The sequence below is a fragment of the Elgaria multicarinata genome, chromosome 7, assembly GCF_023053635.1.
Source record: "Elgaria multicarinata webbii isolate HBS135686 ecotype San Diego chromosome 7, rElgMul1.1.pri, whole genome shotgun sequence".
In the NCBI taxonomy this organism is placed as follows: Eukaryota; Metazoa; Chordata; class Lepidosauria; order Squamata; family Anguidae; genus Elgaria; species Elgaria multicarinata.
The window spans coordinates 78,802,418-78,814,876 of NC_086177.1; the positions used below are offsets into that span (position 1 = coordinate 78,802,418).

At 46.8% G+C, this 12,459-nt stretch overlaps 1 protein-coding gene across 1 annotated transcript; it reads right to left on the reverse strand.

Annotated features, from left to right (window-relative positions):
• Positions 1-392: 392 nt before the first annotated feature.
• On the reverse strand, positions 393-8,113 carry HEY1 (hes related family bHLH transcription factor with YRPW motif 1). Its single transcript, XM_063130872.1, has 5 exons — positions 7,775-8,113; positions 6,710-6,785; positions 6,538-6,621; positions 6,329-6,410; positions 393-3,567 (listed from the first exon to the last, which is right to left on the reverse strand). Exons 1-5 carry the CDS (start codon positions 8,020-8,022, stop codon positions 2,984-2,986), a joined length of 1,074 nt encoding a protein of 357 aa, XP_062986942.1. The 5' UTR covers positions 8,023-8,113; the 3' UTR covers positions 393-2,983.
• Between the last annotated feature and the right edge of the window lie 4,346 nt (positions 8,114-12,459).

Sequence of the window (12,459 nt, forward strand, 5' to 3'; positions counted from 1 at the left end):
GCATCGTTTGGATGCACAGGGACTCAGCTGTGACCAGCCCAGACTATCGGGCTGGTGTAGACATGGCCTTTGTGTACAGTAAACTCCTTGTACAGCAAACTCTAGGACTTGTAGTTTGAGAGACAGAGATTGGGCTGGTGTAGAAATGGCTGTAGTTGTATGCTTGTAGGTTCTGGTAAAATGGGCGGAGCTAGTGCAGGGGTTCTCACACAAACCTGATTCTCACACAGAAACACAAATACGTTTACTGAAGAGCATGAAAAGCACTCTTTTTCTATTGTATAAATGGACTCTCAGTTGATTTTTAAAAAAGGATTCTTTATGCTGACTTTGTGAGCAATGTCTTGAAAGATGGCTGTGTAGGGCTGAATTCAAAAAATAACACAGTAAAGTGGAATAAGACATATTATTTACTGAATAACATTACATTTAAGGCAACACAAAAGGATGGTAATAATTATACCACAACCTGTTGAAAACTACATTTAATTTCCTCTCGTCTAGCTAGAGAAACCTGCCATTCAACTTTGTTCTTATTCTTATTAGGCACAATACAAATACAAAATGCTCAAATTCAATTTGGTGGAACCCTCTTTAGAGTATCTATTTAAAGAACAGACTTGTTCAGAGCAGATGGTTATGAAACCAGCCCAAAATATATACAAGAGACCTTTGCAAACTGAGGCATTCCCTTTGCATTACCCTCCAAAGGTTTTTTTGTTTGTGAAAACCACAATTGTGTGAGAGGGAAGAATTAGGGAAAAGGCAGTAATTATGCAGATTTAGACAAAGAATGGTTCATTTAAATGATTCACAAACTTCGTTTTGGTTGTACTTTTAAATGGAGAATTATATTTTCCTCTTCCACTTTTGCAGTTATTGACTGGAAAAGATTTGGACCTATGCGGCATCAGGGCCAACCCTACTGTTAGGCAGAGTGAGGCAGCTGTCTCAGGCAGCTAAGGGCAGCAACTTCGTTAGTAATTTAATTCATTATTACTGAATTTTTATTGTCAAGGAACGGGAAGGGTACTTATGTGATTATCTGTCCCAGGTACCAAAACAATTTGGTTGGTCTTGCATACTACGCACCTTGACATTTTGGGGGAGCACACTATTTCTTGCTTTATCAAAATGTCTTGGGCCAGCCCTGTAAAAACTACTCAAGTTTTCAGAAGTACTACCAGACTCTACGTTAATGCTTACATTCTGCAGTCAGAACAGATTGTAACCAATTGTGTCCTTTCACCAGGACAATGAGTATCACCAACAGAATATATTCTCACTCACCCCTGCAAATCTGCTCTGGGGGGGTTAAGGATCCTCCAGAACAGATGTTGGAGGTGGCAGGGCTGGATAGAGGAGGAGACAGAGAAGTGTGCTCACGTGACATTGGATGGAACCCAATCTGACCAGGCCCTTGCAGCTTTCTACCTTAGATCTAAGAGTCAAATTGCAACCCAGAGAACGTGTGTTTATCTTCAACACACAAACAAAGCAGGAAATAAAGTAGCTGGGGTTTCTCCTGCCCATTCTAACCCCATGTCCATCCAACCATTTCCCCACTCCATTTCCAAGTCCAGTCAATGGCGTAGGGCAGAAAAAGGACTAAAGGAGGAATAGGCAAGAACAACCGGAACTGCCTCATCTTGACTAAAAGTCCTCATTGATTTCAATGGGAACAAGCAGAATTAACTGAGCTTGAATCCAACCCATATCCCCTGGGCTGAAATAGGGTATAGCTACTCAAAGTAACTTATATTTTAGATGTATCTTGTAGTTACATGAGATTCAGGACAAAAGTGATGGCAAGTGATAGCCTGGATCCAATGTCTTCATATTTTTATGATGGAATGTTCTGAACATTCCAGCTTTGGTGTGGATTACGCTGGTTTTTGAAAGTTAAGCCATGGCTAGACCCGGGATCATCCCTGTGCATCCAAATGACACACAGGGGTACCCAGGAGCAGACAGGGATAATCCCATTTGCCTGGGATAATCCTTAGGTCTAGCTAAGGCCTTAGTTAACTTCGTTCCCATTGAAATTGATAGAACAACCAAAATCAATGAGAACCAAGTTCAGCAAACTGATACTGCAATCCTGTACACATTTCCCTGAGAGTAAATCCCATTGACCTCAATAGGGCTTACTTCTAAGTAGACATATAGGATTGCATTGTTATCCAATCTTTTATGTTAAAAGAGTTGGGATAAGCATGCAAAAGCCACTAGGATTCAGACATTAGTCTTTAAACTTTTTTTGTCATGCTTGCAGAAGCATGAGCCCTTGGGAGAAAACCAACAACATGATTTGGCACAAGAAGCAGATCTGGAGTTCTATAATGGGGGTAAATATCTATTGGGTACCATGACAAACCTGCAAAGCAGACTGAACCACTGCACTGGTCACAGGGAGGTTATTTTCTTCTTATTATTGGATAAAGCAGGTCCACCTGATTTGTCAACGCTTTTGCTCAGAAATACAGACATGAGAACATAGTTTACAAAGGATTTCCCCCTGGAACAACATCTTGCTATCACAGCAAAGCAAAAACAGAACAAAATGTGTGTTAAGGCTCTGTTGCATAAAAAGACAGAAATTCTAGTCCTTTAAAGAAAAAAAAATCCAGTGTTCTCAGACAATTGGGATCATTTGAAAAATACCACTAACGTAACAAATAGTCAGCATAATTCTATGAAAACAATAACATCTATCGTAATTTAAAGCATTGGATAAACTTCTGGCAACTGTGGCTTTGTTGTTGTTTTTCAATCTGCTAATATAAATCATAGGGAGGGGGAAAAGAAGAACACTCTTTTCTTTTTGTACAAACTCTGTTAAAACTGGAATTGGAATTTTTACAAGAAACTGTTAAAAGAGTTCAAAACTGAAGTTGAAAACATCCCAGCTCAGCTGGATATTTATGCACACGCGTGCACACACACACACACACACACACACACTCGTCCACCCTGTTAGTTCTTAAAAAGCACCAATCTCAGTCCCCCATGGTCTGTAGGGTTTGCCAAGGCTGGCTGACTGTGCTGGTGTAGACGGACTGAGAGCATTAGGGGACAACAGGTGGAATGAACCAAAAGAAAAGGGAAATGCAGACAGGGAAGCCATGGAAGACAGCAAGGGAGGAGAGAGTTTAGAAGCGGCAGTGACCACAGGAAGAACTGGTCCGATGCTGCCATTAGGGGGCGCTCTCAGTGAAGACGACTCAGCATGAGAAGCAGCACTTCGGCTCTGGTGGTGGCCTTCTGTGGAAGATGCTGCACCGTTCGTAGTGGCATGCCCACTCTGAGGCAGTAGCAACGGGTGGGTGATGTGGGGGTGATGTCCAAAGGCGCTGCCCCAAGGAATCTGTCCAAGCCCTGAGTGTGAGTTACTCGCTGCTTCCCGCTGAGAGGCATAATTATTCAGGTGAGACACAAGGCGGACACGAAGAGGATCCGAAGTGTCCAGACCCTCGATAATGCTAAGATAGCGGGCTACTTCTGCCAAACACTCTCGAAAACCTAGACTCCGGTAGTCCATAGCAAGAGCATGGGCATCAAAATAGCCTAGGAGAAAGGAACAAAACAGCAATATCTTAAGAATGAGAACCCTTTCCCATTCATTCCCTCTTGAACATCTATCTCAAGGGTGGGCAACTGGTGGCCCTCCAAATGTTTTAGCCTACAATTCCCATCAGCCCTCTCCTTTGTCTATACTGGCTAGGGTTGATGGGAGTTGTAGGACAAAACATATGGAGAGCCACAAGTAGCCCACCCCAATCTATCTCAATCAGCCATAATTTCCCCTAATCATACCTATAAAAAAATCATATTATTGCCAAAATGAACCCAACTGATGGAACATTTTTTGCTGGGCAGTCCCCACTGAAATGAATGGGTCACAGAAAAGCACATAGATGTGCTGCGTCACTTTCCTTTTGGAGAAGTTTACCTAGGAGCAATAAAAATATTGATTGGAGTACACTCCAGCGAGATTAACTAGCAAGCACACTCAAACTCTGTGTTATGATTGTGCCCATAATATACCCAAAACTAGCAAGGGGGAAGAGCAGTGCTTCTCCCATGTGTGTTTTCCCCAGAGGTATTATATCAATAAGGAACAAATGCCACGTAACGGTGAAATATGTTAGTTAATAATGAGGCTGACTTGTACTGGTTCATCTAGCCCAGTACTATTTACTCTGATTGGCAGTGGCCTTCCAAGCTCTCAGAATACAGGGGGTCTTTCCCAGCCCTGAGATCCTACTCACTGGAAATTTTAGGAATTGGACCTGTGCCTTCCTCAGTGTGCTCTGGCACTGAGTTATAAGCCCTGCTGTAATCTGCAATGTCTCCTTGCCACTCTTAGCTCCAGCCCTCAACCCAGGAATCTCTACTCCACCAAAACTTTGAAGGCGCTATGATGTGTACCAGCACCATATGGAAATGAGGACAGGGCTCCTGTGTTTTTAACAGTTGTATAGAAAATGGAATTTGTATGCATACAGCACCTTGTGAATTCTCTCTTCATCAAACAGTTAACGCTGCAGGAGCCCTGCCCTCTTTTGTATCTGGTCAAGAGGACAATTGAGTGGTATGCTCACAAATCCACACAGACCTGGTTATGAACTGAAAACAACCAACTAGTAGTCATAGCAAAGAGTCTAAGCATTGTTTATAGTCCACAGTCAAAATACTTTGGAGCAGCAACTCCAGTTTTTAATACGAGTTCTCTGTAGTTAATGGATTATGAGTTGCAGTTTATGATTTGCAGCTACAGTACACCAGTAAAAAGCTCATTAGAAGGATGCATCAGTAAACAGTATATTAAACATAAGAAATTACACCGCTCTTTCTTGCACACCTTTTCTTCCATGGTACACGATTATAAACAAGTTATATTTGTATCCTGTTTTTCGGCCCATCAGGTGACTCACAGGATAAAACCCTATCTACTAAATATTAACATATAATTATTAAAAGAACAGAATAGCATGGGAAATGCTAGGTGGCTTTGAGAGCAATGACACAATCTAAAAGCACATGAAATGCCTTTGGTCCAAGTAAGGTAGTACATAATTTTCCCACAAGAAGAGGGAAATTATGCATAGCCCAATCCTTGGCATACTGCGTTCAATGGTATTTATTTTGCTTCCCACTGAAGTAAACTAGCACAGGATCATGCTTGTAAACTACAGTACTCCATGCGCTTCCAATTCATATTTATTCCAGAATTAATTAGAATGCTCAGGAGCAAGGATGCTATAGATTTGCAACTTTAGTAAAATAAACAAAAAGATGGCAGCTTTCTTTTCTTTTCACAAGCCTCCCTCATCCACTATAACACAGTTACTGGGTTCACGCAACACCATAATGAACTCTCAGGGTTGAATATAGTGTGAATATGGGCTGTTGTTGAAATGTGATTTGCCATGTTGTCTGAACCCAGCCTTGATAACAACCCATGGTTTGTTAACCATGAACAACCCATGGTTTGTTGTTGGGTTGTGAACTGTGGGTTGTTTATAGTTAACAAACCATAGTACGGTATCACTGCTGGGTTCAGACAATATGATAACCCATGGTTCAACAACAACAACCCACACTCAACCCCTGAGTGCAGCTTATCATGTTGTCTGAACCTAGTCAGTATGAAGTTATTGTTTTATTATTTATTTGCTATTACATTTATACCCCACCATTTTTTCTTCTGGCAAGATGGATTATATGGCCCTCTCTATTTTATCCTCACAACAACCCTGTGAGGTAGGTTAGGCTGAAAATCAGTGACTGGTCCAAAACTCACCAAGTGAGCTTCAGGGCCAAGTGGGGACCAAAAACCTGGATCTCCTGAGTCCCAGTCGAACACTCTAACCACTACCCCACACAGGCAGACTGAAGATACAAGTGGGATCTGCAACAAAATGCTCCAGTGTAGGGTGTGTATCTGTTCAGTGTTCCAGCCACCCAGTAATGCTTTCTTCCAGAAACCCCATTCCGTTCACCCTTTCCACCTGCTCCAGTTTTCCATTCCACCACTACCCCCAAAAATAGTCAGTCAGCATTCCATAACCAATGAGCATGCTTAGTCCTCAACGACCTGTATGGGGGATTCCACACACACACCCTCCATATACACACACTTGGAGTTTCTTTTCCCAATGATTCTTTAAAACGTTTGCAAATTTGGGGCTTCCTCAAAGCCTACTGATACCTCTCTCTTGTGCATGGGTGGTGGAGCTTTGGCTAATAAAGATCCCTAATCAGAGAATGGGCTAGCCATTAATATGATTGACTACACACACACACGCCAGGTAAGTGACCTTACCTTTTCCTCCTGCTGTGTGCAACATTTTCAAATGATCCACTGTCATTTGCAGGATTTCTGCTTTCTCTAGTTTGGCTGATCCCTAAGAAAGGGAAGACAAGCATCAGTGTAAAGCCAGCTGGATCCTAGCCAAACAAAGAAGACAGCCCAGAAAGAGGGCATCACACCTTGAGCAAGCCGCAACGGGCTCTGAGCCACCTAAGAATTACCTGCTTTTCAAAAGCACTAGGCACCAGCCTCCTCAGCTCCGATAGGCTATTGTTGATTCGATCCCTGCGACGCTTTTCAATTATCTGAAAGGAAAGGCGGAATACTTTTTAGGGGCAATCCTTAGAGGGAGAGGACTTAGAGCAGAGCGGAGCAGACTACAGCGAAACTTACTCCTCGGCGTCTTTTCCGAGCCAGGATCTGGGAAGTGGTGGTTGGAGACATTGAACCTGGAGCGGAGCTCAAGTTTCTGAAACCAACAAGAAAGAAAGAGGTCAACGCAGATCCAAAAGGGAAAAGGGGCGATGTGGGGACAGGAAGGGATTCCTATTAGGCACAGCTACAGCAGCATTACCCAACCTGGCGCTCTCCATGTGTCTTGGACTACAGCTCTCTCAGCATCCTGCTGGGAGTTGGAGTCAACACACCTGGAGAGCATCAGGTTGGGAAAGACTGAGCTAGAGGAACACCAAAGCACAGAAATACATGCAGGACAGTGACTTCTGTTCCCCAGGTAATCCTAGTGCCAAAAGCAGCGCGCAGGCAGCAGGCCCCAGGGCACGATTTGATTTGTGCAAGGAGCCATCCCCTCCTTCCTGTTTTCATTGCCAAGATTTGGCTGCCTGGCCCTGCGCCAACAGCGAGCGCATGTGTCCTATGGGAGCCGCGCCCTTTGGAAAGGTGAGAAGGAGCAAGACGCCAGAGAGGCTGCCTAGAGCGCGTGCAGAGTGTCGTTCATTCACCACCAAAGCTAACGCCCGCCTGAGATTACAAGGAGAACGATTCTCAAGCCCAAGAGTGTGCGGGATCTCGGGGGCATCCCCGTGCCTTTTTATTTGAGACAATAACAAGTTTCCTTGGAATTATATCGCAACGTGTTCAATGCAACAGGCTTTCTAGTTAGTTACCGGCACCGGAGGGTGCAGCGCAATCTTCCGCGTGCTTAGTCAGAAGTAAGTCCCACTGCGTTCAATGGGGATTACTCCCAGGTAAGCGGGACGTAAAATCGAAGCCTTCGCCGCCTTCCCACCGGGGCTGGGGTGTTCTCCGCGTGTCAGCAGCGGCAATCAGCCTGCTGGGAGCCGCGGTGTTCATGCACCACCTGACGGACGCGGCCAAACTCGGCGCAATCGCCGCTTCTGCGCAACGGGATGGGGGACACCCCCACCCCCCAACGAGCGGAACCGCCCGCCTTCCGCCCACCCCCGGTCCGCATTCCCCCCCCCCGGCGCCCCTCACCCATTCTCGTCCGCGCTCTCCTTCTCCACCTCGATGGGCTCGTCCAGCTCCTCGCTGTCGGAGGAGCTGTAGTCCGGGTGCGCCCGCTTCATGCTCGCTCGCCTCTGCGCGACCAGCCGGGAAAGGAAAGGCACGCTCTGCCGCCCGCCTGGGTGAAGGAGCGGGCTGGGTGGCGATTGCCTGGTGCCAGCTCGACGCACTCGCTGCTTCTGCTGCCGCCGCCCGCCTTCTGGCTCAGTCTCCCCCATCCCGTTCCCACGCTTCGCCTCTTACCCGAGGGAGGGGCGGGCGGGGAGGCGCGCCAGGCGCTCCCGGCCACATACGACTCCGTGTAGCCATTTGCTGTCCCGGCTCCTCTGGTTGGCTGAGCACCCCCCGTTGCTAGCCAATGGCTGCAGAGCTAGAGACGGCTCAAGGACACGCCTCGCGTCCCCGCAGCTTCCGATTGGCTGCACGCCCTCGCACTCGCCTTCGGAGCTTGCCTTTCTCTCCCCCGCCCCTCGCTCCCTCTGCTTGTGCAATTGGCTGGGCCTGGGGCCAGTTGGGAGCTTGTAGAGCCACACGCGTGGCCGGGCGGCCGTGGGAAAGTTGCTCTGTGCCCGGCTGGCGGCCAAGCGGGGCTGGCGGCGGCGGCGGCGCTGAGCGGGGCGTGCATGAGCGGCGGCTGCCGCGTGTGAACCTCCCCTGGGCGCGGGGTGGAGCGGCGATGGCACTCGGGCCGGCGGCTGTTGTTGTACCGCGCTCTACCTCCGGCATCGCAAAGCGCCGCGGCCAGGAGCCTAACCGGGGACGGGCCGACGGCTCGCTTGGCAACAACGATCCGTCCCGTCCCGCCCCGCCCAGGGCCGGCCGGGTGAGGAAGCCTCTCTGCTCTTCAGCTCTGGCTGCCTCCGAGCAGCGTCCAGTAAAGCTGACCTGACTCTCATCCGTGTTCTGTTTGTGAGGGGGAATTTCTGGGGCGAAGCTGCTTGCAGCGCCAGCCCTTCTCCTAGGGCCTGACCATCTTGGAAATCTCAACCTGTTGTTGTATGACTCCAGCTATCGCTGTTCGTTTTAAAACTTAACTCCTACATGCTCACCGCTTCATTACTTGCACGTATGAACAGGCCATCCCAAACAGAACTGCTGCGTGTCTTCATATCACTCAAACGCAAGGTTTTCCCCTAGAGTCAGTTTACACATGTACCTGCCATTTGCTAAGTGTGCGGAAGTCGAGTGATGCATGTATATGTGCAAGCTAGCTATTTCAGGATGGAGACCAGGGCAGTGGAGGCAGGTGGCTCCAATTTCGATATCTCCCAAGTGGTTTCAGCACCCTGGATAGCTCCTTTAGGGATCTGGCTGCTTCTGACAGAAACCAAGAATGGATCCTCAGCCCCACTGAAATCAGAGCCATCCACCTCCACTGGACCTGGGTGTTGAACCTCTTTCTGCCTACAGGGCCAAATCCAATTCTGGGCAGGCTCTCAGGGTTTGCATTCCAGTGGTGAGCGGAGCCAAAGGCAAAAGTGGTGGAAGCTTTGTAGAATGGGGGGAAATTACTCAAAAGCCAGAACCAACGTTGGGGGGTGGGCATTGGAGAACCCTGAATTTGCCCCATTTCAACCCGCTGTCTACTTTTTCTATGTCTGTTTGGTAAAATTAAAAGGGTGCACATGGGGCTTTAGATGGGAAAGGAATTGGTTATGCTCATCCTGCTGTGACCTGGGTTGGCCCAAATCCTTCTGAGCAGCAGAGGTGGGCCATAATCATAACCAACCCAGATAATGCTCTGAAAGCATCTAATGTAGTTTGTGCAGATGAGCTAGTTTGGCCCGAAGTATCTGATAGGGCTGTGCACGGGTCGTATTTGGCTGAAGTGATCCAGGTTGGGTCAAGACCAAAGTGCTTCAGACCACTTTGGCCCAATCCGGGACGATGCCAAGCCACTGCTCCCCCTCCCCTACAGAACTTACCTGAGCCGTCTGTTCTCCATGAGAGCTGCCATTTTTAAGGAAGATGGGGGCTCTGTCTTTTGCTAGACCTAATGTTGCAAACTACGGCGGCCATAAAAGGCCATTTCTGAAGCAGGCTGGGTCCCAGCACTGCCCTAGTAGCTGGATGACAGACCATTTGGAAACCCAGTTTTGATCAGTTTCTGCCACTTGGGAGGAAGGATGGGAATACAAGTGAAATAAATGCATAAGGAATGTGGCCAACCTAGATCCATCCCTCCACACAACCCAAGCTGGTTTGGCACAAAATTCTCCTGTGCCATGCAATACACTTTTCCCTTTGGCTGAATTCCTAATGACCAGGCTTTGGCACTAAAAGCCCAAACCACTGGAAATCCCTATTCACACATGCACTTAAATATGTCTACGTTAAATCGTTTTTACAGCATAAACATGGACGCTGAATAGAACAATTTTACAATGTACACATCTGCTTTCTATGCTTAGTGCTCTGGTTGACCTAAGGGACCTCTGGGATTCTTTGAGACTCTTTCTAGGCACTTCAAAAGGAATTTATGGGGATTACTAACATCTAGGCATGCCTGTGTAAGTACTTGCAGATGAATTGGATAGGATGTTGAAGGGGCTGATTACACGGAACCTGTAAACCAGGGCTTGCCAGATCCTTACCTAGACACTGCCTATCGCTTATCCTTCTCACCTGCCTGCCAGCAGTACGTGGCTTCTACACCAGAACAGCCCAGAAGAGAAAAGAGTTGAGCAGTGGGACCTTGGGGCATCCAGGCAGGAGGTGCCACTTCTGCCTCAATGTTGAAATTGGTCCTGGGTTTCCTGATCTTGGCTTTGGGACTAAGCAAGACAAGATGTTCAAGGGTTTCTTTTACACATGCCGCTCACATCCCTAAAGGGCATTTTCAGCAGCCAAGAACTGTCTGAGTACAGAGGTGTTTAAGCCATGCCCTGTTCCCTCCCCCCTTTCCCCTTTGCCTGTTCTTAAGGCATGCATCACTAAGCCTTCAAGGGAAGTTCAATTGCTGTCAGGGAAACCTAAGAACAGCCGCCTGAGGTGTCTAACCCTTGCTTTTTGCAAAGCCAGCATTTGGGTTCCATGTTTATTTCCTTTCCTGTTTCCTTCTCCTGTAGGCCCTTGCAGGAATCTAGTCAAAATAACACTGAAAGGAGGGGAGTTGCTTTAAAGCACCCCAAACAGGAAACTAGCTACTGTTGACCTTTGTCCTCTACTGGGTGTGCTAAATTAACTTTGAAAAGATCTCTCCTCCGAGCATTTTTTGTTTTGTTTTGTTCTCAGATGAGCAACAGCATTGAAAAGTAATCCCACCAGCCCATCACATTGAGCCCTGAAAACTCATTATGGTTACTTATTTTCCCCAGATCAGCTAATGGTACAGGCAGCCCTAACTGCAGCCAGTAGGAAGCTATAGCACACTTTTCCCGGGGTACACAGTCGTGGGCTAATTTATTCATGCAGTTCAATGTACTGTCATCCAGGGACTCACAGTTGAAGGTATGTGAGCTGCCTCTGTTGAAAAGTATTGAGTTTTGAGGTGATGTTTGACAATACGACTGTTTTGTGATGATCATCTGGCATTCATACATGCAAATCATATCTTAAGAACATAAGAGTCCTGCTAGATCAGGCCAAAGGCCTGCCTAGAATTCAGTTCCCACACTGGCCTACTACATGCCTATGGCAAGCCCATAAGCAGGACCCTCCTTGCTTGTGTTCCCCAACAACTGGCATTCAGAGGTAATATATAGCCATTGTGACTAGTAGCCCTTACTAACTTGTTCTCCATGAATTTGTCTAATCCCCCTTTAAAGCCATCCAAGTTGGTGGCCATCAGTTCGCATAGTGGTAGTGTATTCCATAGTGTGAAAAAGTACTTCTTATCTGTTCAGGCTCTCCCACCATTCAGCTTCATGGGATGACCCTGGGTTCTACTATTATGAGGGAGAAAAACTGCTCCCAATCCACTTTTTCCACATTATACATAATCGTATACTCCCCTATCATGTACCCCCTTACTTGCCTTTTGGGAGATGTAGGCCAAAACATCTTGAGGTTCATAAATTGTCCACCCATACTTTAAGCCTAACTAGTATAACACAGAGACCTCCAAACCTTGTAACTTTTTCCTTGTAAGAAAATTGTTGTTCCAGACCCTTGATCATTCATTTGGGTTGCTCTTTTCTACACTTTAATCCAGAAGTTATCATATAAACGTGCATGAGCGAATACACCCCTACATGGCTGTTATGCGTTTAGGGTCAAGTCCAGATTATCCAAATGTCATCTGTTGCCTCTCATTTTCCTAGCCTTTTCATAGGGGAGGAGTTTATATGACCACTGTGGTAATAGGGGTGGAGATAGTGAAGCTTTATATTATGACCATATACAGGGGGAGGGGGGAATTGTTACCTTCCAGATGTTTTGGCCCACAATTCCCATCATCCCTCACCACTGGCTATGCTAGCTAGGACTGGTGGAAGATGTAGGCCAAAATATCTAGAGGTCCATAAATTGTCAAGCTATGTTTTAAGTCTAACCAATATTGTAGTGTATGGTTTTCCCCGCCCCCCATTATGACTCAATAGATGATCCCTGCTATACACTAACCCTCATTCATCTAAATGGCTTGGGGTATCTATTCCAATATTAGAATAAGCAATTGTGCTCTTCACTCATGTGCTACATCAGGGGTGCAGAAA